This window comes from Colius striatus, chromosome 10 (genome assembly GCF_028858725.1).
Source record: "Colius striatus isolate bColStr4 chromosome 10, bColStr4.1.hap1, whole genome shotgun sequence".
Classification (NCBI taxonomy): Eukaryota; Metazoa; Chordata; class Aves; order Coliiformes; family Coliidae; genus Colius; species Colius striatus.
The window spans coordinates 28,058,642-28,082,056 of NC_084768.1; the positions used below are offsets into that span (position 1 = coordinate 28,058,642).

At 45.7% G+C, this 23,415-nt stretch overlaps 1 protein-coding gene across 1 annotated transcript; it reads right to left on the reverse strand.

Annotated features, from left to right (window-relative positions):
• On the reverse strand, positions 1-23,415 carry SLC5A9 (solute carrier family 5 member 9). The gene is made up of 15 exons (XM_062003433.1): positions 23,353-23,415; positions 21,678-21,875; positions 20,796-20,867; positions 18,556-18,660; positions 16,669-16,833; positions 14,081-14,186; positions 13,435-13,515; positions 12,469-12,674; positions 11,625-11,760; positions 10,628-10,735; positions 10,316-10,466; positions 8,978-9,146; positions 8,223-8,438; positions 2,154-2,301; positions 1-215 (listed from the first exon to the last, which is right to left on the reverse strand). Exons 2-15 carry the CDS (start codon positions 21,804-21,806, stop codon positions 7-9), a joined length of 2,001 nt encoding a protein of 666 aa, XP_061859417.1. The 5' UTR covers positions 21,807-21,875; positions 23,353-23,415; the 3' UTR covers positions 1-6.

Sequence of the window (23,415 nt, forward strand, 5' to 3'; positions counted from 1 at the left end):
CCCACCTCAGCCAAAGTATGCCCACAGAAAGACATTGATGGTCAGCAGGAGAATGGCATTAACATTGCAAACAGTCTTCCACAGGGGCTTTTCCTCGATGCTGGTGAGTCTCTGCTCCAGGGCAGCTCTCTCTTCCTGGGACAGGGTAGGGGTGGGGCCAGTGGACAGACCGCAGAACCACAAGTACAGCATTTTCCAGCAGGGAGGCTTGGCTGCTGCAAGACAGACCAAAAAATGGGTGTTATCATCTAAGCCAGGACTCTCCCCTCTCTCCTTCTACTGTTTTGGAGGTGCATTGAGCAATCTGGAGTGGGGCTTGGGATGTACTTTGGATGGGAGATGCAAGATGATGATGATACAAAGGAAAGGGAAGGGAAGAGAGAAAGTTCTGCCTTAACCTTATACAGCACAGACTGATTACAGTTGTTTGATTGCCACACCAGTTGTTCATTAGTTAATTAACAGACTTCTTCCCCCTCCTCCCCAACCCAGCTTCTATCCACTTTCCCAAATTCCTGACAGCATGATCATCCATTTAGTTATCCTGCCTTATTTATTGCACATGACATGCTGGGTGAAGTATGTGTTTTATTTGTCAGCTCTGTGCCATGTGTATTTCACTGGCTCTTTCCAAATATAACCTTTATTTGAAATGCAGAATGTCATAAGGCCTTGAAAAAGGTGTTGCTTGAAAAAAAAAAGCCCTCATTAAACTGTCAACTACTCTGTTTTGCATCTCCTTTCCCGTCATTACTAATTACCAAAATACCAAGACATTTGCTGATAAAAATCTGAGCTAGGTAAGTAAGTGAACTAGGAACTGATAAATAATAAATAATGCTGTATGGCTGCATTCAACTTAACCCCAAATATACTCTATTGGGGGAAAAAAAACCCCAAGAGATTTCTTTTGTTGTTCACTTCTATTCAGCTTGGCTGCAATTGGTTCTTTGCACCGACTAGCAAAAGGGAGTAAAGAAATGTTGTGTATGTGCCTATCTTCTGAGGTTTTCTGCTCTGTAACCTTGGAAGGTTAAGCTCAAAACCAGAAAGCTGCATTTTTTTAAATGGATTTGCAGAATAAACCTCTGTGCACTCTGCAAAGAACTTGCCTATGTAGCAACTCCTGTTCTGTCTCCTGACAAGTCTTTAAGTTCATTTGACTCTTTGCCTTCCTTCTTATTAAATACCCTTGGTAGGATACACAGCTATTTAAGCAAATTTGGTCTGAGTTTTAACTATGGCTTATATCCTAAGGGAAGATGAAAGAAACTGTAGGTATAAAGTAAATGGGAAAACTGAGGCTTGTAGATTTTTTCCTTGTGCATCCACAAAGTGTGTGCCAGTCCCTTCAGACCATGATGCTGTTTGAATACAATATGTCACAGCATCACTGAGTTTGGCCAGCAGAGCCCACACAGGCGTATGGAGGAGGTATCTCTAGCACATACACAAGGGTTTCTCTCCTGGAATGATGAAGACAGGAAGAGATGCTACTTTTATGTGCTGGAAGTTGAAATTACAGAGCCTGTCATGACTTTTGAAGCACTAGTGGTAGCTGCTGCTTTGGTTATGCCTGCAGCAGGGCTATGGAGATCCTCAAGAGTATCTTGGTGAGACAGACAAATAGATGCAGTGACATGACAAAGTCCCAGTGTCAATGGGGCAAGGAGCAGTGTCCTAGCAGCACAGACCTCCACTTCTCTAAGGGATATTCATAAAAGGCTGTTGACTCCCACCAAAGGAGTCCAACACACCATAAAGTGTCCACACCTGAAGTGCCAAAATGGCACTGTGACTCGGGCAGAGCTGGACTGGGGTAGTTTGCCTGGGTAAATAACTACTTCTAGGGAGAACAAGGACAAACATCTTACTGGATGGTGGATTTTCTTTGTTTTTCAGGAATGGCAGCTCACCTGAGCCACTCAGAGGATTGTGACAGGAAGGTAAATGCTACAAGACAAGTTGGGAGGACCAAGAACTGCAAAGCTTTAATTTGTCACATCCTTGTAACTGCTGTACCTGTAAATACAAGCTCCAACTCCAGTGACTGCAACAGATGGCCTCTCATGAGCTTTAGAGGGACTTGTGTGAGATCTTGTCTGTGCACTTATGTGTACATGAGTGTGCTGGTTCACAGACAGACACCCTACCTGCCTCCTCCTTTCCACCTGAATCCGTACTGTCGAGCATTTCATTCTCTCTGTTGGCTGGATTCATCTCTGCTGCTTCACTCTTGTAAATTTTCAGGTCAATGGCAGATGCTTTCCTGTGTCTTGTCCACCATGTCAGGCGAGTGAGCTGCAAAGAGTGATGGAGAGCAAACAGGTTATACCTGCCAGTCCCAAACTGGCATACCAGTCACCTCCCTTTCTGGGAGGCACAGAGCCAAGATGGTGCTGAGAGACCTGTGCTGGGGTAATGGTCCATCCTCCACTTACTCTCACCTCCCTTCTGCACAGGTGTCCACACTCTGGAAAAGAAGGAAGACTGGTAGCATCCAGTTGGAGCTGAGAAGCTGACAAAAAGGATGAGTTAATCTAGTTTTTTTGCTTCTATCTTTCTTTTTAATTAACCAGTTCCCTCCCTGTCTCTACCACCAATAACCTTTTAGTGGACATCAAAGCACACTTGATTGATGTGACATAAAGATGATCTGTGTCCAGAATGGCAGCCTTCCAACTGGGAAAGGTAATGAGGCCAATTAAAAAAGAAAAAAAGAAGCCAAGGTAACCCTCTCTGAATATAGTCACAGACAGCAATCACATCCTCAGCAGAGAAAGATCAGTTGGGTGTTGGGGTGTGGATATATGGCTGTTTTTTTGAGAAGCTTCTTCTCTGGGACATGGGGAAGAAATGGAGGACTTTGTGTCTCAGCTGAGAGGTAGTTTTGAGGAAAAGAAAACACAATGTGAACATTAAACCCCACAGATAGGACAAGCTCACATCAAAGCATCAACCTGCATTTCCAAAGGAGCACTTGCTTGGACAAAGCAGCAGTACTGTGATTTACTCTGTGACTCAAGTGAGTGCTCAAGAAGCACAATTGTGTGGACAGCCAGAGCCATGACAGCGAATACCAAGACACAGTTTGCAGAGAGAATTGTACCATACCTTAGACCAACAGGTATAGTTATAAGTAGGAAAAATAAAAGAGCTCTGGGCACACACTGTAAGGCTTGTGTGTCCAAATGTCTTTTCTCTTTGTCTGTTTGGCTTTTCTTTGAGTTTTAATTCCATTTTTCTCTGTTAGGCCAACACAAGACATTACTTCCCTCTGCAGTCTCTCAGCAAAAGGACCGTCAAAAGCCACAAAAGACACTCAGTCCTGGAAAGACTGTGACTGCTGTCTGCTCTGCTCTACAAAACCAGGTCTGAAACTCTTATCCTAGGGCGAGTCTGAAGTCTTCACCTCCCTGGGACACAGGGAATGCACAGGAGGCATTAATCTTGCAGATCCCACCGTGGTCCTTTTGCTAGTTGTTGGGTGAGGTTAATCAACAGGATGACTGAGAGGGGATATCGTAAGTACCTAAAGGGTGGGTGTCAGGAGGATGGGGTGACACTTTTTTCTGTAGTGCCCAGTGACAGGACTGGGGGTAATGGATGTGAGCTGGAACACAAAGAGTTCCACTTAAACATAAGGAGAAGCTTGTTTGCTGTTGAGGTGAGGGAGCCCTGGCACAGGCTGCCCAGGGAGGGTGTGGAGGCTCCTGCTCTGGAGGTTTTCAAACCCACTTGGATGCATTTCTATGTGACCTGATGGAGGGGAACCTGCTGTAGCAGGGGACTGGAATGAATGAGCTCTGGAGGTTCCTTCCAACCCCCCCATTCTATGATTCTCTCACCTCAGGAGCTCATGGCTTTGAACTGAAGCCAGGGCTGCTGCTCCTTTGGCTGACCAAGCTCCATGGTGGTATGGCATTTCCTAGCTCCTGGATGCTGTGCCCAAGCCAGACAGCAAGGCCCAGCCTCATCAGTCCCACTCCAAGGCAGCTGCCCAGTCTGTGGGCTGCCCTCCCACTGTGGGAGCCACAGGATGTGTCTGGTGTAGTGGAAGGGAGGTGGTGACAGGAGGTCAGGCAGAGTCACACATTTTCCTGACAAGCAGCTGCCTCTCTGCTCTGCCCATGTGGAAATGAACAGCTCAGCTGGGTCACTCACAAAGTAACGGAGGGTGCACTTCTGAATTTCACACACACAAATGAAGGCAGGAGCTTCCAGCTGACACAAAGTGTTGCATAATTTCCAGAAGATTTATAGCTTTATTTAAATCATTTTCAACCAAGATGAGCACTGGGCAGGGCTAATCTTTCTTGTCATGATGTGCTAAATTGCTTTGATTTGATGATCCTCATCTTTCTCAAGGATTCTTTTTTTTTAATCACTTAGGAAATGTCACTGGCACAAAGCAAAGTTTCAGGGTACTAAAGGATTTGAAAAACTTTTTTCTTTCTTTTCTCTCCTCTTCCCAGATGTCACTGAAACACTGTCTCTTAGCACTGCAGCAAAATCTGCAAGGTTTGGAGTCTACCTGGGGCTCAGACGGTGCCAGATGGGAGCGATTCCCAGTTGAAAGCAGCGCAGACACACAGGTAACCTCATCACACATCATCCCACTGCCTCACCCAGGAGCTGATGCTTTGACCACGGCCAACCTGTTCAATAAAGCAAACCACCACCCAAGAGGGCTCCTCACACCCACGCTCCCCCTCTGTAGTGGGTTTTGGCAGTCTGAGTTTCTTGAGATGCCCATTTCTCCTCTTTGCCATCACCAGAAGGACGAGTGCTGGTCAATGCCTGGTTGCCACTGGAGCAGAGCATGTTTTGCTCTGAGGGGCATTAGCTGATGCTGTGGGAGCTTCTGTTACAGCACCTCAGAGTGCACAGTTTTGGTTCAGGCTAGCCAGAGCAGGCTTGGTGCTCCTCCTAAGGGTGCACAGAACGCAGACCTCAGGACATAGGAAAAACATCCCCAACCCTAGAGCACATCAGGGTGGGATTGCCAATCCATCAGCCTGTCTAGGTGAGCCCTGACCCTGAGGGAGTTGGCCTGCCTGTATAGAACTCGTGGCTCGTGGCTCTTCCTCTCCCTTTTCACCCTCTCATTCTCCTTGAACCAGAGGAGTTTGCAAGAACTCAGCAAAGTTTTTTTCTTTTGTTGTTTGTAAACCAGAATAAATCCTTCTGTTCCAAAGTGCCATCTGGCACCTGACAGTTGTGTTTCAGCTTCACAGTCTCAAATTTAATTGTAAGCTCTTTTGCAGGGTTTTCAAGGACAGTGTGACACAATATGGACTACCTACAATGAAGACATATGAACTCTGGAGCATACCAAACAAATTCCTTGCATACTTGTTTTCCAGCACAGCATCAATCACCACAGGGATGGGAGAATGTCCAAAACAGCAGGACAAAATGCTACAGCTTGCAGTTTTTGGATTGTAATTCATTTAAAGCCAGGCACATTAGCTGTACCACTCTAACTTCAGATACAAATCTCTTTTCTCCTTTTACCCATTTACTATCTGAAAAATGTTGAGGTTCAATATGGAAAGTCATCCGGTGCAAATCCTCAGCTGGTGTAAAGCAGCATAACTGTGCTCAACAGCTGTTCCTGATCTTTGAAGGCAATGGAGCTCTGCTGATTTACATCTGCTGAAGTATGATCTATCACTCTATTGCCTTGGCTTTTTCTTTGGTGGCTTGTTTTTCTTTTCTTTTTGCTTGACAAAATAAATGGTGTAATTCCTAGCTCTCACACACTGTCTTTCATCATTGTATCTCAAAGTGCTGCACAGATAAGGGCTGGCAGAGCTAGCAACATGTGATTTTTGTGGAGGAAATATTCACTCATAAAGTGAATTGACCAACACATGGGACTTGAAAGCACTAGAGCTTCAGGTATCCTCAGCCAGGACATCTGCTATCAGCTTCCCTCTCTCAGCCACTGTCATGGGGACATACAGGTCCTTCCCCACGTGCCAAACCCAGCAACCGGGGTTTGCTCACTAGTGGCCAAACATCAGAGGGAAACTATGCCATTGGGAGTGGTGGTCCAAACCTTTACCCATACTCTTGGTTAGGGCAAAAGCTGGGGTGAGTCTGACCAAGGGAAAATGGAAGTTTTTAGAGTTAATTCTGCACAGTGAGGCTCATGTCAGACAGGCAGAAACCCAGTAATGCTGGCATCTACCTCACTTTAAAAGCAATTCCTTTGCTTTGGCTGCTCTCTGAGGAACAAGATCTGCCCTTTCCTGATGAAACTGGGGATATATAGCGGGAACTGCATGGAAATCAGATTAAAATAAAATAGGGATAGACACTCCTATTCCTACAGAGTTATGGGAAGAGATAATTGGCTACCACTTACTGACACGAATTGCTTCATTTTCCTTGGGGGGTGGGGGGAAGATACTGAGGGAGGAGGCACATGGGTCATTGGTGACACATGGATGGTCACCACCCTCATCAGATGATTGATCTGGATCTCTGTGTCCAGCCTCCCATTGCCACAGACAGTATCATTAATTCTTATTAATTTTCTTTGGCAGAATCTCTTATATAGAGGTCAAGCACTGACCTCAGTGTTACATGGGGGGCTGTAGCCTACCAAAAGGTTATTTTGAACATCCTTCTTAAGAAAACTTCCTCAAAAATCCCCAGCCTGTGTTTGTTCATGTCCAGTACTGCCTTCAAGCAAGATTTACTCCCACCCTGAATCTCCAGATGTCCCAGACACTGCTCCTCATCCTTTGTTCCTATTGGATAGCTACACACAGCTGTTTCAGACAAAATCCTATCCTCCCTGACCATCCCATTGGCTTCCCTCCTGGCATTACTTCTAGTCTGGATCTACCTTATCTTAGCACTGGCTTTTTGAAGAATATGTCAAACAAGGTCCCTGAAACCCAGCACCTACAAACTCACCTGTCTACTGAAAAATCTCCTCTAAGGAACAATCTCCTCTTCTGTTCATAACCTCTCTTTCCCTGATGTTATTATAGTAGGTCTTCCACCCCCCTCTTAAAACATGGTTTAAATGTTTTTATACCTCTGAGGCCAGACTACAAAGCCCATAGATGCTGTGGCCACTTTCTTCATTTCCTGACTGCTGGTATGATGTTCACTATTTGCCAGTGCTGTTAATGCATCTTATCTTGGTTGCTGTGGGCAGGGAGCACTGCACATGTTTAGTTATCACAGGTCAGATGATGAGTGGGAACTCATTAAACCACAGTAATTAATTGCTGGCAACCATCTGGCCACCCCTGAGCAGTAGTGAACAACGTAAGCAGCAGAACTAATGGTACCTCCTTGCCAGTATTTCTCTCTCCCGTGTGGATCCTCTGATAGCTAATAAAAGCTGAGACTTTATCTCAAAGCAGACACAAAGACAGTCTCTCTCCCCCTATATCTGAGCACCTGCTTTCATGTAATCTTTAGGAGCTGGATATCTTTGACACCACTAACATTCAATCAAACATTGATGGGACTGGTTAATGCTTTACAGGGGATGAGGAAGCAACAGATAGAAAATGCTACGATGGCATCACACTCACTTCCTCGTGCAGTTAGAGGGGGAAAAAATAGCTATTTTAAATCTATCCAGTAACCTTTGTTTGGAGGTAGATGGTAGTTTTGTTATATAGACAGCTGCTTTAAAACTTGGGGCTGGGAAGAGCTGCTTTAAGGTTTTATTATATAAAGCCTCCCAACTCTGCACCATATTAATGTGCTAAGTAAAAGAAAGTTGTGCCTGACTCAAAGTTATTAAGTGTAATTGAGATCACATTGGGACAAAATGCTATTTTCCTAAATGCCCATGTTGCAAGACATATTAATCTTGTTTGCCTGTAAGATGGATGCTGGCTCTGCTGCAACAGGCTAGATGCTACAATTAGATATATTTAATTCCTCCTCAGCAATGCTCTGTAATACAATTTCATCTCCTTCCCCTTCTTCTTTCTATTTCACTTATGATGGGCTGTGGTGTCTGCCCAGCTCTAGGCACAGCATGGGGACTCACACTCAATTTCAAGCACTCAGGAAGCATTAACACTATGCGATCTGGGGAACAGAAAAGCTGAGGAGCAAGGGCTTCTTTGCAGCATATGCATCACGCACCGTTTCTTAACCATGGGAGGAAAACCACATATTTCAGAGATATTTGGAAACCAAACAGGGCCTGTGAGAAAAGGATTCCCCTGCAAATCACTTACCTTTTCTTCGGGGATTGGTGGGGTGCAGAGACTAATGAGGACGATGACAATGGCAGTGAGGACACAGAGGATGAGGGCGAAGTAGAGGTAGTGCAAGTCCTTTAGCACAGCTGGTCTCTTGTCCTCCTCACCACACGATGGGGTGCTATAAATAAACTCTATGATCATCCGGATGAGACCAACAACTAGCCCCACCATGAGGCCCCAGAAAGCACCCTGAGAAAAGGCAAGCAGAAAAAACAAAAGGTCATTGCATGGTTGGTTGAAATTTTCCTTTTCCTTCTCCCTTTCCTTTCTTCCTTTTTCTTAGACAAAGACATTCTATGTGTGATGGCAACTCAGGCTGACATGCATCAAAGGAGGATGTTTTCAGTTAAAACCACTCATTTTCGGCCCTTCAACTTGGAACAGATAGAGCACAGACAACGCAAGAGTCTCTTTTTAGCAACAATGACTCCAGCTAGACTTTGACATACCGTTCCTAAACTGCAGAACAAGTTTGTCTTTCGTGTTCTCAAATGAGATTGATAAGAAGTACCACTTACAGTGACTTCCTGGAAGCAAATGTACATACACTAAAGACTGGGCTAAGATCCACCTATGCATGCCAGGGAAATGCTGTCTAATCATCACACTTTATCTGGACTAGCTCTAAGTTTCGAGTCTCAAAGGTTAGGGAGCAAGGGGAGAGTGTTTGTTTAGTTTTCCAATTTAAACATATATAAAACTCAATTGGTTGTTGATGCTCCACTTACAGGCTCATTAATCCTCTTGCAGAAGATTGCCAAGATGAAGAGAGCTGTGATCGGTGGGGCCAGATAGCTGGTTATGGACTGAATGTAGTCAAAGAGCTTGCCGCTGTTGGCTGATTGAATGATCGGGATCCAGAGGATGCTGATGACTACAAGGATGAGGATAAAGACCCTGGAAGATGAGGATAAAATTGCATTAGGTCTGCTGGTGGTGGAGTCCACCTGAAAATGAAGTTTTGCAGCAAAACCCACACTTAAAATCGCTCTCAGAATTCCCTAAGACAGAATCCACAGCCCACTTACGAGAAGAACTTACCCCTGTGGTACACAGGAGATGGGAAAATAGGCTCTTCTAGAATGTCACTTCAACCAATTCCCATGGCTAACTTCACAGATTTCAAAGTGAACTGAGCTAGGAGTTGCCAGTCAACATGCATGAGATGCACCATGAGCTGGGTCAGTGCAAGCTCTTCAACCTGGAGCGTCCTGGAGAGTGACACATCCTTTGAAGGACTTGCTCTTGGATGTGACACAAAGACAGAGCTGGCAGCTTTGGAAGTAATCTTTCTGCCATCTTTCCAAAACGATAACATGCTCAGCCTTGTGCCTTTGCCAAATTCCCACTAATTTGCTGCTAATTAAAACTGCTTCTGGGGCGTCAGGTGCCTACCATAACCCTCTTTCATCTTTACATTATTTTATAGAGGTTTCTCCATCCTGATGAACAGGAGGCACTCTCCCTCTCACTGCTCTACAGTGGAAGAGTATGAGATTGCCTTCAGCCTTCATGCACCCCACAGCAAAGTTTAGAAACTTAATGCTCAACAGGCAGAATGCAGCTTAAATTCTGCTATCAAGACAACTTTATATGCCCCTGATACAATGCAGTATCAAAGCTTGTTTATAAAGGGCACTAAAACTTATCAGTGAGATAGAGAGCTAGGATGCCTACCTCTCTACACTTTCCCCTGAAAAAAAGGAAAGGAGTAATTGCAATGTGTCACTCCTGTCTAATGCAAAAGTAACATGTTCTTAAAGACCTCAGGTGATAGTGACTCCAGAGCACCTTTGGCTTTGCTAAAATTGACACTTAAGACTCTATTTGTGTTAAGTTTAGAGGAGAGAGAGGCAATGATCTAGCCAGGTCAGTGGTACGTTCAGAGTTTCTCTTTGACCTTTCTTCATCTCTCAGATGAAGCTGGAAAACACAATGCTCTTTCCTGAGCTGCATTCCTGTTCTATATTTTAGGCCCCAGATTCTTCGCAGTCCAGACTGAAGAATGGAAATGTTTTACTTGAATCAGATGATGAGAGCAACAAGACATAAATGAATGTAAAGACCTGCCCACAATCATCAGCTCCTGCTCCGAAGCCTTTCTGCGGATCCGCTGCCAGATGTCTATAACGAAGAGAGTGCTGCTGCTGTTGAAAATGGAGGTGAGGGAACTCATCAAGGCTGCCATCATCACAGCAATCATCAAACCTCGGAGCCCTAGGGGAGCAAAAAAGGGGAGGAAAAATCAGGGCTAGACTGTTGGCCTCTTTCTGGTAACTGCAGTAAGATTTCATCAGCCTCAGGATGCATAAGAGGAGTCTGACCCCCTGTGTGGAGCATGGCTGTAGCCCACCTCCACAAGTGTAAAGGTTTCTCACCATCAGGCATGAGTTCTATCACTAGTTTGGGGTAGGCAATGTTGGAACAACCCACTGCAGCTCCACAGACCCTTTTGCAGATGTCTGGGTCCACGCAGCCCACTTCATCTATAAAAGACAGGAAAATAACAAGAAGTCAGTGTTATCCTTGTGGAGCCAAAGGGTAATTCAAGGGAAAGAATATTGATGCCTTGTGCAGGTTCATATAAATTCAGAGGTGCAGCTGGAATACTGGAGTGGAGCTAAAGTACATTTTACATCATAAAGGTAAAACTTCAAGATGACATTTTGCAACTCTGTTCAGGGTACAGACGTAACTGTCCTGGATGTTGCATAATTGTAATCCTTGGGGCTCTGTCATTCGTGGGAACTGGACTGTTTCCATGAACCTGTCAGCTGGGTTACCAAGGTTGTTGCAGGCAGACTTACTCCTATTCAAAGAAACCTGAGAGAGAGGCAATTTTGGCACAGTTACACTTTCTTCCAGGAGTGGTCCTCTCTCAACTAGGGTTTTCCCCCTGGGAAGTGGCATGCTCTGGAGAAATGAGAGCTGCCTGGGAGACAGCATGAGGGGAACTGTTGCTTTTCACAAGGAAGAGCTGTTTGTATCATCCACCAGGAACTGCACAAATGTGTGTGACAGACTACTAAGACTCTCATCAAATATCTAGTGAAAGTAATCTGTAGGACTGAAGGACAGCCTCGGTGGTTCATGTATTTTGTCTCACTGATGTCCTCCAGACAGATGCACACAACGTTCACAGCATGGAGCTGTAGGATCCCGATGGCAAAATATGCCCCATACAGATACTCACAGTGACCCCTGCCACTGTGGGAACACTGGAGGTGGAGGAAAGGCATGGGGACACCAGTATACAACAGGAATCTGTATGAGTATGCCTGAAGGGCAGTAGTTTTTGAGGTGTAAAAGTGCTGGAGGACCCCGTTGGTCACAGCAGGTATAAAGCCCTGTGGCAAGGACCATGGGAAGGCTTACCTGGGTAAAGAGCTCTGCTGATCATTCCTGGCATGACAATGAAAAACATAGGGAAGATTTTCAGATATCCTCCCAGCACTGATCCTCCTTTGGCATGGGAGAGGTTCTTGGCGGAGAGAGACCTCTGGACTATCACCTGCAATCAGTGCAGAGAGAGGGCAGAGAGTAAAACAGCAGCACTACAGAAAGAGCAGGATCCGTTCTCTCTGTCTCTCCTTCTCATGGATGACTTTCATCCATCAGGATCCCAGGCTGTTTTGCATACCAATGGCAACTTTCCCATCTCGATTGACTGCAGCCTGCTGCCACTACTCAGAGCTCAATGCACAGGCTATAGGAGAGGCCAGCATGGAAATTTCCTTTACAGGAATCATTTCACCCTTGACTAAAGTGAATCCACCTTGAGGACTAGAGACAGCAGCTGTACAGCAGCAAGAGACAAGGAATGGAGCAGACTGTAGGTGTTTTGGTAAAAGTTCCATGGTGGGTTTTCATAATTATCCCCATATTAAAACACAAAAGCACTGTGTCTTGAGAAACAAACAGTTTTCCTGTGAATAAAACCCATGAGACCACTGGGAATATGAATGGCTTGTCTAGAGGTCTACACAAAGTCACTGCAGAGCCAGCTCCAGATCCACATTTTCACATCATTGTCATGCCAACTGCATAAAGAATCCCGGTATTCACCACCCCATAGTGGGACAAAGACAGAAGAAAAGAACCTGTTCTCTCTGCACACAAGACACGGCAATGTTTCAGCACACAGATCCACAAACTGAAGAGTGGGCTGGAAATAATAGCGTGGTGGTTTTCCTGTAGAGGAAAAGGCTTCTTTCTTTACCTGGTCAGTGCACCAGCACCAAAGAGCCAGCACAGAGAGACCAAATGTAAGGCCAGGCCAAGGAATATCTCCTGTGACTGGATCCCTGAAGAGATGAAAGGCATCTGCACGTGGGAGGTGACAGGTTGTGTTTGGGACTATGATCTTTGGCATTGCTGTGCTATATTTCTCCTGAAGTCCTTCGTACCAGCCAACTTTTTCAAACCCTGAAAAGGAAGTGCCAGTGATTTAAGGTCTGGTGCATCCTGCAAAGTTATTTCCTTTTCTGAGTCTCTTTTCTCCTGTCTTCCTCTTATCTCCTTTCTTTTCATGCCACCTCACTTTTGACAGTCAAGGTTTCTACAAGAGTCAGTCGGGTTTTGCCCAGGGCCTCTGTGATTTTAACAGTGCACCCTGGAAAAGCATCAATGCAGGAAAATCTCCACCATCCTTACCCTCACAATGTCCTCAGCATCTAGCCTTTGCTCATACATTCTTCAAGAAACACAGCAGGAAGGTACAACATGAAACCAGACATACTGGTATTTCTGCTTGCCAAGAAGGCTTAAAGCCAAGGCTGAGGATGGTCAATTCCTTGGTGCCTTTTAATTTTTTTTAAGATGCTCAGTTACATCCAGATGAATCCACAGTAACTCCCAAAGTCAACAGGGAAAGTCAGCAGAATTGCTTTGAATTTACCTGAGCATAATATGAGCTGAATTTGGCTCTGGGAATGAACTGTTGCAAGCTCCTTGGCAACTCCAGGTAAACCCATACCAGCAAGGTGACATGATCTAGACCCTCACCTCCTTACAGTTAGTGCAAAGGATGAAGCCATCTGATGACTTGTCAAGTGAGAGTTGTGTTGGCACCACTTCTGTGAGTGGTTAAAACTTGTTTCTGCACCACACAGGTAAGAGCGAGGTACCCTGCTAAGGTCTAATAACCTTGGGACTGGTTAAACTAGCCATGGCAGGTTCCTCTTACCTATGAACATGAGGACCAAAGCTCCCAGCACCATGATCAGGGTCTGCAGAGCGTCTGTGTAGATCACAGCTGTCAAACCGCCTGTCAGGAGAACCAGAGACAACAGGTAGAGTGCACCATCATGTACAGTGAAACAGGTAACTCTCCTGGAAAAATGTTTTCCTTGGCCTTAGCCCTGTCATTTCAGGACAGACCCAGTGGGAGAAGTGGGCACTGAGCTAGTCCTCTATAGCTGTCACAAGCTCTCCTGTGAGGAACAGCCTGAGGGGCTTTTCCATGTTTGTGAGAAGACTCAGAGGCAGTACAGGAGCTTAATATCTAGAGTTGCTAACATCTAATGCAGCAAAGAGAGAAAATAAAGAGCAAATATGGGCATAGCAATAACTATCTGCACAGAGAGAGCTGGGAGCCTTCTGTAGTGTTAATAACCCCTTTATTCTCCCTGTTCCAGTTTCCCTTGGGGTGGGAGGGGAGAGGCCAATAGCCAGGTCTCCAACAGCTGGGGGTGATGGGGCCAGTACTACCAGCAACTGGGGGAATCTTGCCCTCAGACCAGGACCTGAATACTTTCCCCTTCTGTAGGAAAGAGGAAACATCCTAAGCCCCAGGGTACAAAGTGCTTTGGTTTTTAAAATCAGCTATTTACCAGCTATGGTGTAGACAGCAGTCACTGCGAGCAAGACCACGGTGGACAAGTAGAGGTTCCAGCCCAAAGAGATTTGGATGAACAGTGCTCCGGAAAAAATGTCTGTCTGGAATAAAACAAACCACCCCCCAAGGGCAGTGTGGTGTTAGAGGAACTTTGTGTAAGTGAAATCTAATAAAGCAGCCGGCAGCCCTCTGAGGCTGAGAGCACTGACGAGGGAGGACAATGTGAAGGTGAATTGGAAGAGGAGAGAGCATGAGGATGCTGCCTGTGAAGTTTCTTGTTCTCAGTGTAAGGAAAAACTTTCCTCTGGGTCAGTGCTGTCAGAATCTGGGAGCTGGGGCAGCAGGAGGGTGAAAATCAAGGTCTCACGCCAAAGCAATTAAAAGACTCTTACAGGCAGCCTTCAAGGCATGTAATTCTCACTGGCACAGACAGGTACTGGTGGAAACTGCCACTCCTTTTGCTGACTGTAAAGACATCCATGGGGAACAGGAGCCCACATATTCACAGACAGACACAAGAGGGAAAGGATGGGAAAAAGCAGAGACTGAGTTCTACCCAAGACTGTCTCTCATTGACCTCATGGCCAGCTTGAAAGACCTCCTAAAGAATCATTGATATCTTGTGTCATGATTTATGTATCTGAAAAAGTCATCAGCTTTCTTGTCCATCCATGTAGTTCAGCACACTCAAATTACTCCAGAAAAACAAGTTATACCTGCTCAGGAGCTAGATGAAATCAGAACCTGGGTGAAGCCTAGAATTATACAGATAACATCATTCAGATGCAGAAGGTGGTAGGGGACATGTATGTTGGGAAATCTACCTGAAGGACACCTGCAAATTTGGTATGAGTAGAGATACAAGTAAAGATATTTGTCAAGGGATACAGAAGGGATGGGGCAAGCTTTCTATTTGCAATGCCCGAAATAAGCACCTCAAAACCAAGTATCCAGTGCAACTCCTGACCTCTGAAACCCCTAGACCAGACACCACAAGAGCCACTGTGACTTCTGGTTCTTCACTTCCCAGCAGCAAACACAAACACATCTGTAGCCACGTAGGATCAGAGTTTGACAACTCTGTTTACTGAGATCTCTGTTTTCATTTGCGAGCAGGGAAGACTCTGCAATGCCCTAGTTGCTAACCTGTGTTTGGGCAAAAAGCACAGGGAGAAAAATCCTTCTTGTAACCAACTGCCTGCTGTCCAGCCAGCCGCTAAATGAGCTCTCTACAAACAATAGCACAGCTTAATAGAAAGCACCTGTCATGCCCATAAACTCCACCAGCCACATCCGTCAGCCACGCGTGAATTGGCTGCACAGAGGAGAAACCACTGAGGTGAAACAGCAATGACTGAGGCTGGGGGCCTGCTCTGAAAGGCATTGGCAAATATTGCTCTGCTGAAGGTTATTTTGAAAGACTGGTCTGTTCTGGCCATGAGCATTGACCGTGCAACAGCACCACAACATGCACGGCTAGAGGAGAGATCTTCCATTTACCCCTCACTGGCAAAGAGACTTCAAGTGCCTCTTTGCATGGTCTCATCCTGGGCAATATTTCAACAACCCCAGAGAGCAAAGCTCCTGGAGGCAGTGGTGACAGCAATGACCAAGAGCTGGCTGTTACAGGAGAAAATCTATTCCTTACCCCCAGTCTGTAACTCCTCTTCAGGCACCTTCCAGGACCTGGGAGGTAACAAGCCTGGGAGAAGGACCCTGAAGGCAGCTGCTACAGGCACATGGGTGCCTCATCTCCAATCTATGTCTTCCAAGGCAACTTGACATCTAAATGCTTCAGTAAGGTCTAGTGAAAACTGACTTGTACCACCATGGGACAACCAGCTGCAGACAAAGGAGTGACATTTTCAGTCCATGTAATGGACTCTGAAGTACAGTCCTCTCCCTCCAAGGGTGTAGATATTTCTTAGCAAATCTCTGAGTGTAAGTTCTGCATCTCTATCAAAGGCATTTAAATAAAGAGAAATACCCAGTGGCTTACAGTGCTTTTTGGCTACCTGCTGGGTACAATGCTGCAAGCAACCCAGGAGAAATACTGAGTTTTGTCTTAAGCCAGAACCGACCTCCCTTTGTACACAACACAGGTGACAGAAAGAGGAATAGCCATAACACACCTAACGCTGAAAACTGCTACAAGGAGGACAGCAGATTTATGATAATTTAAGAGAATTTCACATCTACCAGATGCAGCCAGCCAGATCCTCAGATGGGGGACTGCTGCAGTCCCCTTGCATATAATGCCTAAGGTTTGATCTGATAGATGGGGAAAAGCAAGCAGACAGCTTATAGTACTTACACTTTTTAGCAATTAGCTGCCATATCCCTGTAGAGTTCTCACTGTCCATTGCTGTTTAATGAGGGCTCTCTCTCAGGACAGGTCTCCATGATCAATACAGAGGCAAGTGTTTGCTAGAGCAAAACAGCACACTAACACACTGCTACTGTCTCTGGTAACTGAGCTGGTCCTTTCAAGGACATTTGAGTTATTTCTGAGCAGCTTTGCATTGTACCAGGATGACCTACCCCTGCCCTAGACACAAGGTTTGTGTTCAATCGGATACATACGGATATCTTGGTGAATATATAGAGAATGAGGGACAGCACAGACATGTAGATTTGTATCCTCTGCCCTCCAAATCTCTTCTGCAGGTACTCGGGCATGGTGACCACTCCTGCTGCGATGTAAACAGGCACAAAGATCCAGCCGAGAGCCAGAAGTGCCCAGGTAGCCTGTGAAGGAGATAGAAAATAAAGGCACATGATTTAACACTTGGGAATGTCCTTCTCCTCTGTTCTTTCAGTGGAAATCCTAAGCAAGCAATAGGGCACAGTTCCATGCAATATACTTGGGAAGCAGTCTGACTTTTTCTCCTTGCTCAGAAGATGAGGAGACAAATGGAGGAATTCTTGTTGTATTTGGTGGCCTTTGAAACCACTGGTGCTGTGGCAGTGAAGAGTTAAGTGATTCAGAGAAGGATGGGAGCATCTGTTTGTTGCTTGATTAGCAAGTGATGAGGCTGAGGCAGCAGACTGTCCCTGCAGAGCATTAAAATAAGCAACAGCAAGACTCTGGCGGGGTGTTCTCCTTGCAGGCTGGCGCAGATGTGCTTCTGTCGCTGGCAGATAAACAGGCAGTTTAGTTGCTTTGCCACAGGTGAAGGGTCTTTTGGAACTTATAAAGGCATCTCCCATCATGTATTTAATCTCTGAAACTCACCAAAAGCCCAAACAGGAGATCTTGATTATAAATAGAAGTCATAGGATTATCAAACCTCACTTCTTGGCTGTCTCAGGCCATTACCTTTCATCCAAGCACCTTACATTAGCCCAGATTTTACTTTGATCAGTTATTTAAGTTATCAGAAATGAAACTGCAGAGATTGTGAGTGACCAAGGAGAATAACCATGACTCCTGCAGTGGCAGAGACTGGCTTAGGTTAAAGATGTTCATATGATCCCAGCATCTCAAGTAATGTCCCGTGACAAAGAGAAAGAAGAACAGCATGTCTAAGGTCCCTTTCCAATCTGAAAGAAATGAATCTAACCTCATGAAGTTAGATTTGCCCTGACACTCAATCTCATCTTCATGAGCTTCTAAAATAACCTGAATGGATTTACTTAAAGTACAGCAACATTGGTATGTCCTACAAGCACCAGGCTGATCACAGGCTCTGCTTTCTTCATCAAGGACTTAAAGGTGATCTTAGTGGTATAGGAAAAAGAAAGGTGCCCAATACTGCAGTGCATAGATTTCCTAAGAAAGAGCTTTGGGTGGACTCTGCCTGTAATTGGCAAGTAAACAGCACTATTAGCAATCTCTGCTGACGTAGACTTAGAGTTAGGTGAAGGATGTTTGTTGTGAGACTGGCACTAATAGCACTCCTCATCACTGCAGCTGAGGAATTTCGTTAGCATCACACACAAAGGGCCTGGTTTTCATGCATTTTGTGGTGCCAGTGGCACTTTTCTAGGCCACTTCAATAAGGGCAGAATGAGACCTGCCTTCACACCCAGATGTTCACCCCAGAGCCATCACATTTTGTCAGCTGACAGGTGAATGAAGCATTGCTGACTCTCATGGCTTTACACTGAATTTAGGAGCACGTGCCACTTCTATTTGTTTTCAAACTCCCTGTACCCAGAACCCTGTGATTATCCAAGTGAGTTTTCAGCATTCATTACCTTTCATTTTAATCTTCATGACTGCAGACAAAAGCCTAAAACTATGTCCAAGTGCTTCTGAGAAGGTCAAAGAGCTAATAATTTCGGTGGATTCCATTTAAACTGAAATAAAGATCTCATGTTTTTAAGGCAGTCTGAATGTGTGGAGGCTTCTCTCCTGAGGCTTGAGAACTTGTACCTGTCAATAGTCTTAGCATCTAATTTTGAAGACAAACCCCCAGTCCCTTTGGAAACAACGACATCTTATTAGACAACAAAACAGATTCTTACATTCCACTCAAAGCCCCCAACAGCAAGGCCTCCAGCTGCTCCAGTGCCCGCCAGGCCAATGAATAAGCCACTGCCCACATTGCTTGACATCAGGGATGCTCCAATCTGAAACACAGGGCACAGGCACAAAATTCAGAAAGTCACTTTGAGGAGCTTCTTTAGCAGCCCACCTGTTTTCTCCAGACACTCTTTCCCCATGCCTCATCTCCTTGGAGATAGATAGCTAATGGACAGTTGGGTTTTCCCTTTCCTTTTAAAGGAAATGAAGGGTTTTTTACCTTGAAGTGGGCGTGTCTGCTGCCTTCCACTGTCCCCACTCCAATGCAAAGCTTAATCTCAGAACCAAGGTTCACTATGTCATTGGTTCTCCTGAGATACACGCCTGTGATGGGGAGTACAGCGGGATGAGAGAAGTCTGGTGGCAGCCACAAACACCTCAGTGTCCATGAAACATGATGGATTTCTTCATTCCCTTGCTACTTAGTCAGCAACATGCCTTCTCCAACCTTGATGACCCTTGCTGTACCTCTCCATATCTTGCTGACAGCCCAATCTCTTTTAAGTCTTGCACTGAAGACGCATGTGGAGGTTTATACAGCCATTATGACAGGAGTGCTCTCTTGGAGCTCCTCCTAAGAGAGCAGACTCCTGACCCATAGCAGGGACAATGTTAGAAACACGTAGGCCTTTTATGTTTAATGCCTACATGTAGGTTCAAAGATATTCAGCTCTGTTGGAAAATGCTAATGCCTCTGGTTAACTTTAACTGTAGGCTGTGGGCATGGTAGGCTGTCCCTACCACGCCTCACTGACACACTAATTGGAAGATTGCAAGCTCCAAGGTGCTTTAAACAGGGCAAAGACTATCTGACTTAATTACTACTTTTATTTGGCACAAAGCCTCACCTCCTTTCTGTATGTCAACATCAAATCTCTCTCTGGGTCAATGTTACTCAGAGGACAAGTCTAGCCCTTTTGTCTCTAGAGGAAGTTTGCTTTTAGCTATATAGTCCATGAGGAGCTTTTCTCTCCTTAGTACTGCTACACATGAAACTAGGAATGATGGAATTTGATCTGCTTCTCACCTTTGAGCAAGGTAAAACATTAATATGGTATCAACATATATACTGATTCCTGTCAACAGCTCTGCTTTGTCTGTCTAAAAAAACCTCTTGATTAGAGCCTTGGCTGCTGCAACATGAATTTGCAACTGAGGTGGGGACTGGTGCTCTCAAGAAATGTAAGCAGTTTTCCTGATATCTATATCAGACAGAAATACAGAAGATGCTTCCCCTAGGAACAGCAATGTAATACCAGGGTTGAGTTGAACCTGTTTAACATACACCAAGGTGAGCTCTTCCACTAGATGTCACTGGTTGAGATAGAAGCATAAAGAGCATTTAAGAAATAACATATTTTAGAGAGGTGGATGCACCTCTGATGGAAGAGGTTGAAAATCTAACCTAGTGAATTTATGGGCAACCTACATCCAAACATTAAAAAAAGAGAGAAAAATCTTACAGTATTTTGGTGGAGAAGTGCATTTCGTTACCCACAACTCACTGGAGAGATGTATGGTGTCAGAGTCTGGCATTGGCTGAGAAGGATCTTTATTCCCCTGGTGTTTTTATTCTGTTGAGACTTTAAATTATCTTTTTATGTACCTTTCACTCCCAAGAAAAGGTGCTTTCAATAGATTTCTCTCTTTTTTTCCATGGTAAAGATTTATACTTTGGTGGTTTGAAGTTTATATTCTTGACATCATTAGTCAATAATCTCAACTTTAAATAGCAAGGGTTCAGGAAGTCCTGGGCTTTGGGATTATTTTTTCTTCAGTCTCTAAATTCTTTTTTTACTGGAGAGCACATTCCTAGATTACCTAATGCTCTCTTGGCCAACAGAGACAACAGTATCTTTGGTGAGTTGAGGCCAAAGGGTTTCAAACCCAGCTAGGCAGTCAATGCTCCCTCACTTTCATCAACACGAACATTTTTAGTGCTGACTTTAGCAGAGAAATTGAGGCTTTAAAAAACCTTGAAGATGCTGCAGTGTCCTTTTAGCCCAGCAGCTTCACACTGTAGCCCATTATCAAACCTGTATGGAGTGATTTCTGGTGGATCCTCTCCATCTCCAGACTACAGTCAAAGTATTAACGAACTGGGTCCTCTCACCAGACCTGATCTCCTGACATCTGGGATTGCTTTCAAACCGTGAGAAGCAGAAGGACGCGTTTCACTTACAGGCCACCAAGTCATGGATCGTCCAGCCAGGAAATAGCCTCCAACAGTCCCCCGGCTTGCTCGTATCGATGACTGGAAGCACAGCAAAATCAAAGGTGTTTTCTTGCAGCCACTCACCCTCAAATCACACCCAATGCCCATCTCAGTAGCCTTGAAACATCCCATTAGCAACCTCTTGCATCACTCTAGCCCTACACCCTTGGGTGTCACCGCAGCCAACTCAGAGCAGCAGACAGGTAGTCCATGGCTCTGATGAAAGCTGAAGCAGGGTCCCTCCGAAAGGCATCTAATTTTGAGAAAATTAGGAGTTCTTCTGCTCTCAGCCATGTGAAGATATGTGTTTGCAGCTCCAGGAAAGGCTATCCACCATCCAACAATGGTACACGGCACATGGGTGAGAACCAGAGGACAACTGTGTATCCTGTGGGATGCCATCAGGGACTCATTTGGGCATGTGAGTGTACTTCAGGATGGCTAGCAGTGCCCTGCTGCAGCTCCTGTTGCCTTCCTTCTTGCCACTGCTGGGGATTCAGGGTTTCCAGTAGCCTCACACTTGTACAACCACAAAAACCAACCCTGGTTTTTCTTCTGCCCCCCATCTGCCAACACCCTGGTGTGAGACTATGTTGCAACACAGAAAGTAAATGTTACCCCCAAGCAACCTCCAGGGAATGATCCCTTGGTTGTCCCCATGTGAGGGTGGGATTGAGGCCTCAGGAAGATGCCTTATCACTCACAAACTTGTTCAGTAGGTCCTGAGATAACAATGTGTGCAGAGGATGCACTCTGCAGGCAAACTCCTTTTTACTCAGGAAGGGTCCAAGGAGGATCAAAAGCTGTCTGCCTCAGGTAGACCCAAACCCATTCACCTCAGGGACTCACCCATATCCCAACAGTGAGGACAAAAGCGAAGTATAAAACCACGACGATGATGTCTGCCACCCCAAAGGCCACAGCGGTGTCCCCTGGCAGCGTGGGCAGCTCCGTGGCAGCTGGGCTTGGCTGGCTCATGGCTCCCAGTAAACTGCAGGTTTTCTCTCTCACACTGGACTTTGGTGCATGTTGGCCTTCATTGCTCCCCTTGTAATAATTAACAGGGTGGAGAAGGTGTGAGTGGAGAGTGGGAGACTGTCAGCTGTAGCTAATGTTTTCCCACTGGGAGCTATGGCTCCATGGCTCATCAGTCAAGATCTGCCCATAGCTTTGTAGTGTGAACATCCCTCCCAGGTGCTCCTGCATCCTTTTACCAGCAGTCCTCCCTCCTGCCAATTTACCCCTTGGTGACAGCCACAGCAATGGCAAATGGGTGTCACATTGTCTCGTCCTCCAAACCTCTTTCCCTTTCTCTGCAGTGTCATAGAGAGGAAAGTTCTTCCTACGAAAGAGAGGAACACTTGGGACACACACAGGGTGATTCTGACTGTGACACCAGCCACCAAGACTCAAGCTACAAATGTCATTCCATTACCTCTGCCACAGTGATCTCATACCTGCCAATGTGGGACAGGACACCTCAGCTGAGAGCATCAGCCTGCTTTAGAGACAAGGTAGGAACATTCCATCCCCAGCCCAGCTCTCCTTGACACCATAAGCCCTCTGAATCAGGGCACAGGGTCTAGGTCACTCTGCTTCTTCATTGGGACAGCTTTGGGAGGATTGCCCAAGGCTCCTGCCATCACAGAGCTGGCTGTTGGGCACAAACCTTCTCCAGGCAGTGCCCTCATCCTCAAAGCAGAACCATCTCCTAACTCCTCCACCTTCCACCACCTGTGGTCTCTCACCCCATGACATATCAGGCAAGACTTTTTAAACTTAGGTGAGCTTTGCTTGTTCTTGGCTTCAAAGTAGGCAACAAGACCTCTCTCTTATTTGGTTTTATTTCCCTCTCTCCCAGCATTTTCTTGCAAACGCTGGTTTCCTACTTGCTCATTAATTGCATTGCTGAAGCAAGGCTCCCATCCACCCCTGCTCCTCAGTCTGAGGCTCCCTGGGAGCGATGCCTCCCTGTAGTCTCATTATCCACAGAGGCTTTTCAAGACTGAAATGTTGCAACAAGCTGAAGTACAGTTACCAGAAATTTAATATCTGGAAGCCTAAATCCCCTGGTGCAAACAGGCAGCTCTCCCTCTGCAGAGCTGACTTACACTCACCCGCACACTTTTTCCTCTTAACACCACAGCACCCAAGACCAAAAAGACAATTGCTTAATCTTGAAATGCATCAGATTCTCACCCAAGAATCAGAGCTGGTATCTCTGCTCTTCACAAACCAAGAATCCTGCTTCCAGCCCTTCACCCACCTTCCCAAGTTTCTGTGCTAGCAGAAATTCACACTTCCAAACACTTGAAAACTTGCACCCCTGAAAAGCAAATGCATCTAATAAGCCATCCCTAGCAGCTGAGGGCTATCACAGGTCCTCTGGACACAACTCAGAATGGCATTGGCTTATGCTGGCAGTACACTGTCAAGTGTGATTTCACCAACTCAATCATCCCAAGCCACAGCTGCTGATCCCATTGCTTGGACTGCAGCAGGTGTCCCTGAACGCAGACAATACCTGAAGCGTGTCTGTGGCAGTGTCCTCCTTCTCTGCCCAGCGGTGGCATGGCCCTCCTGCCCT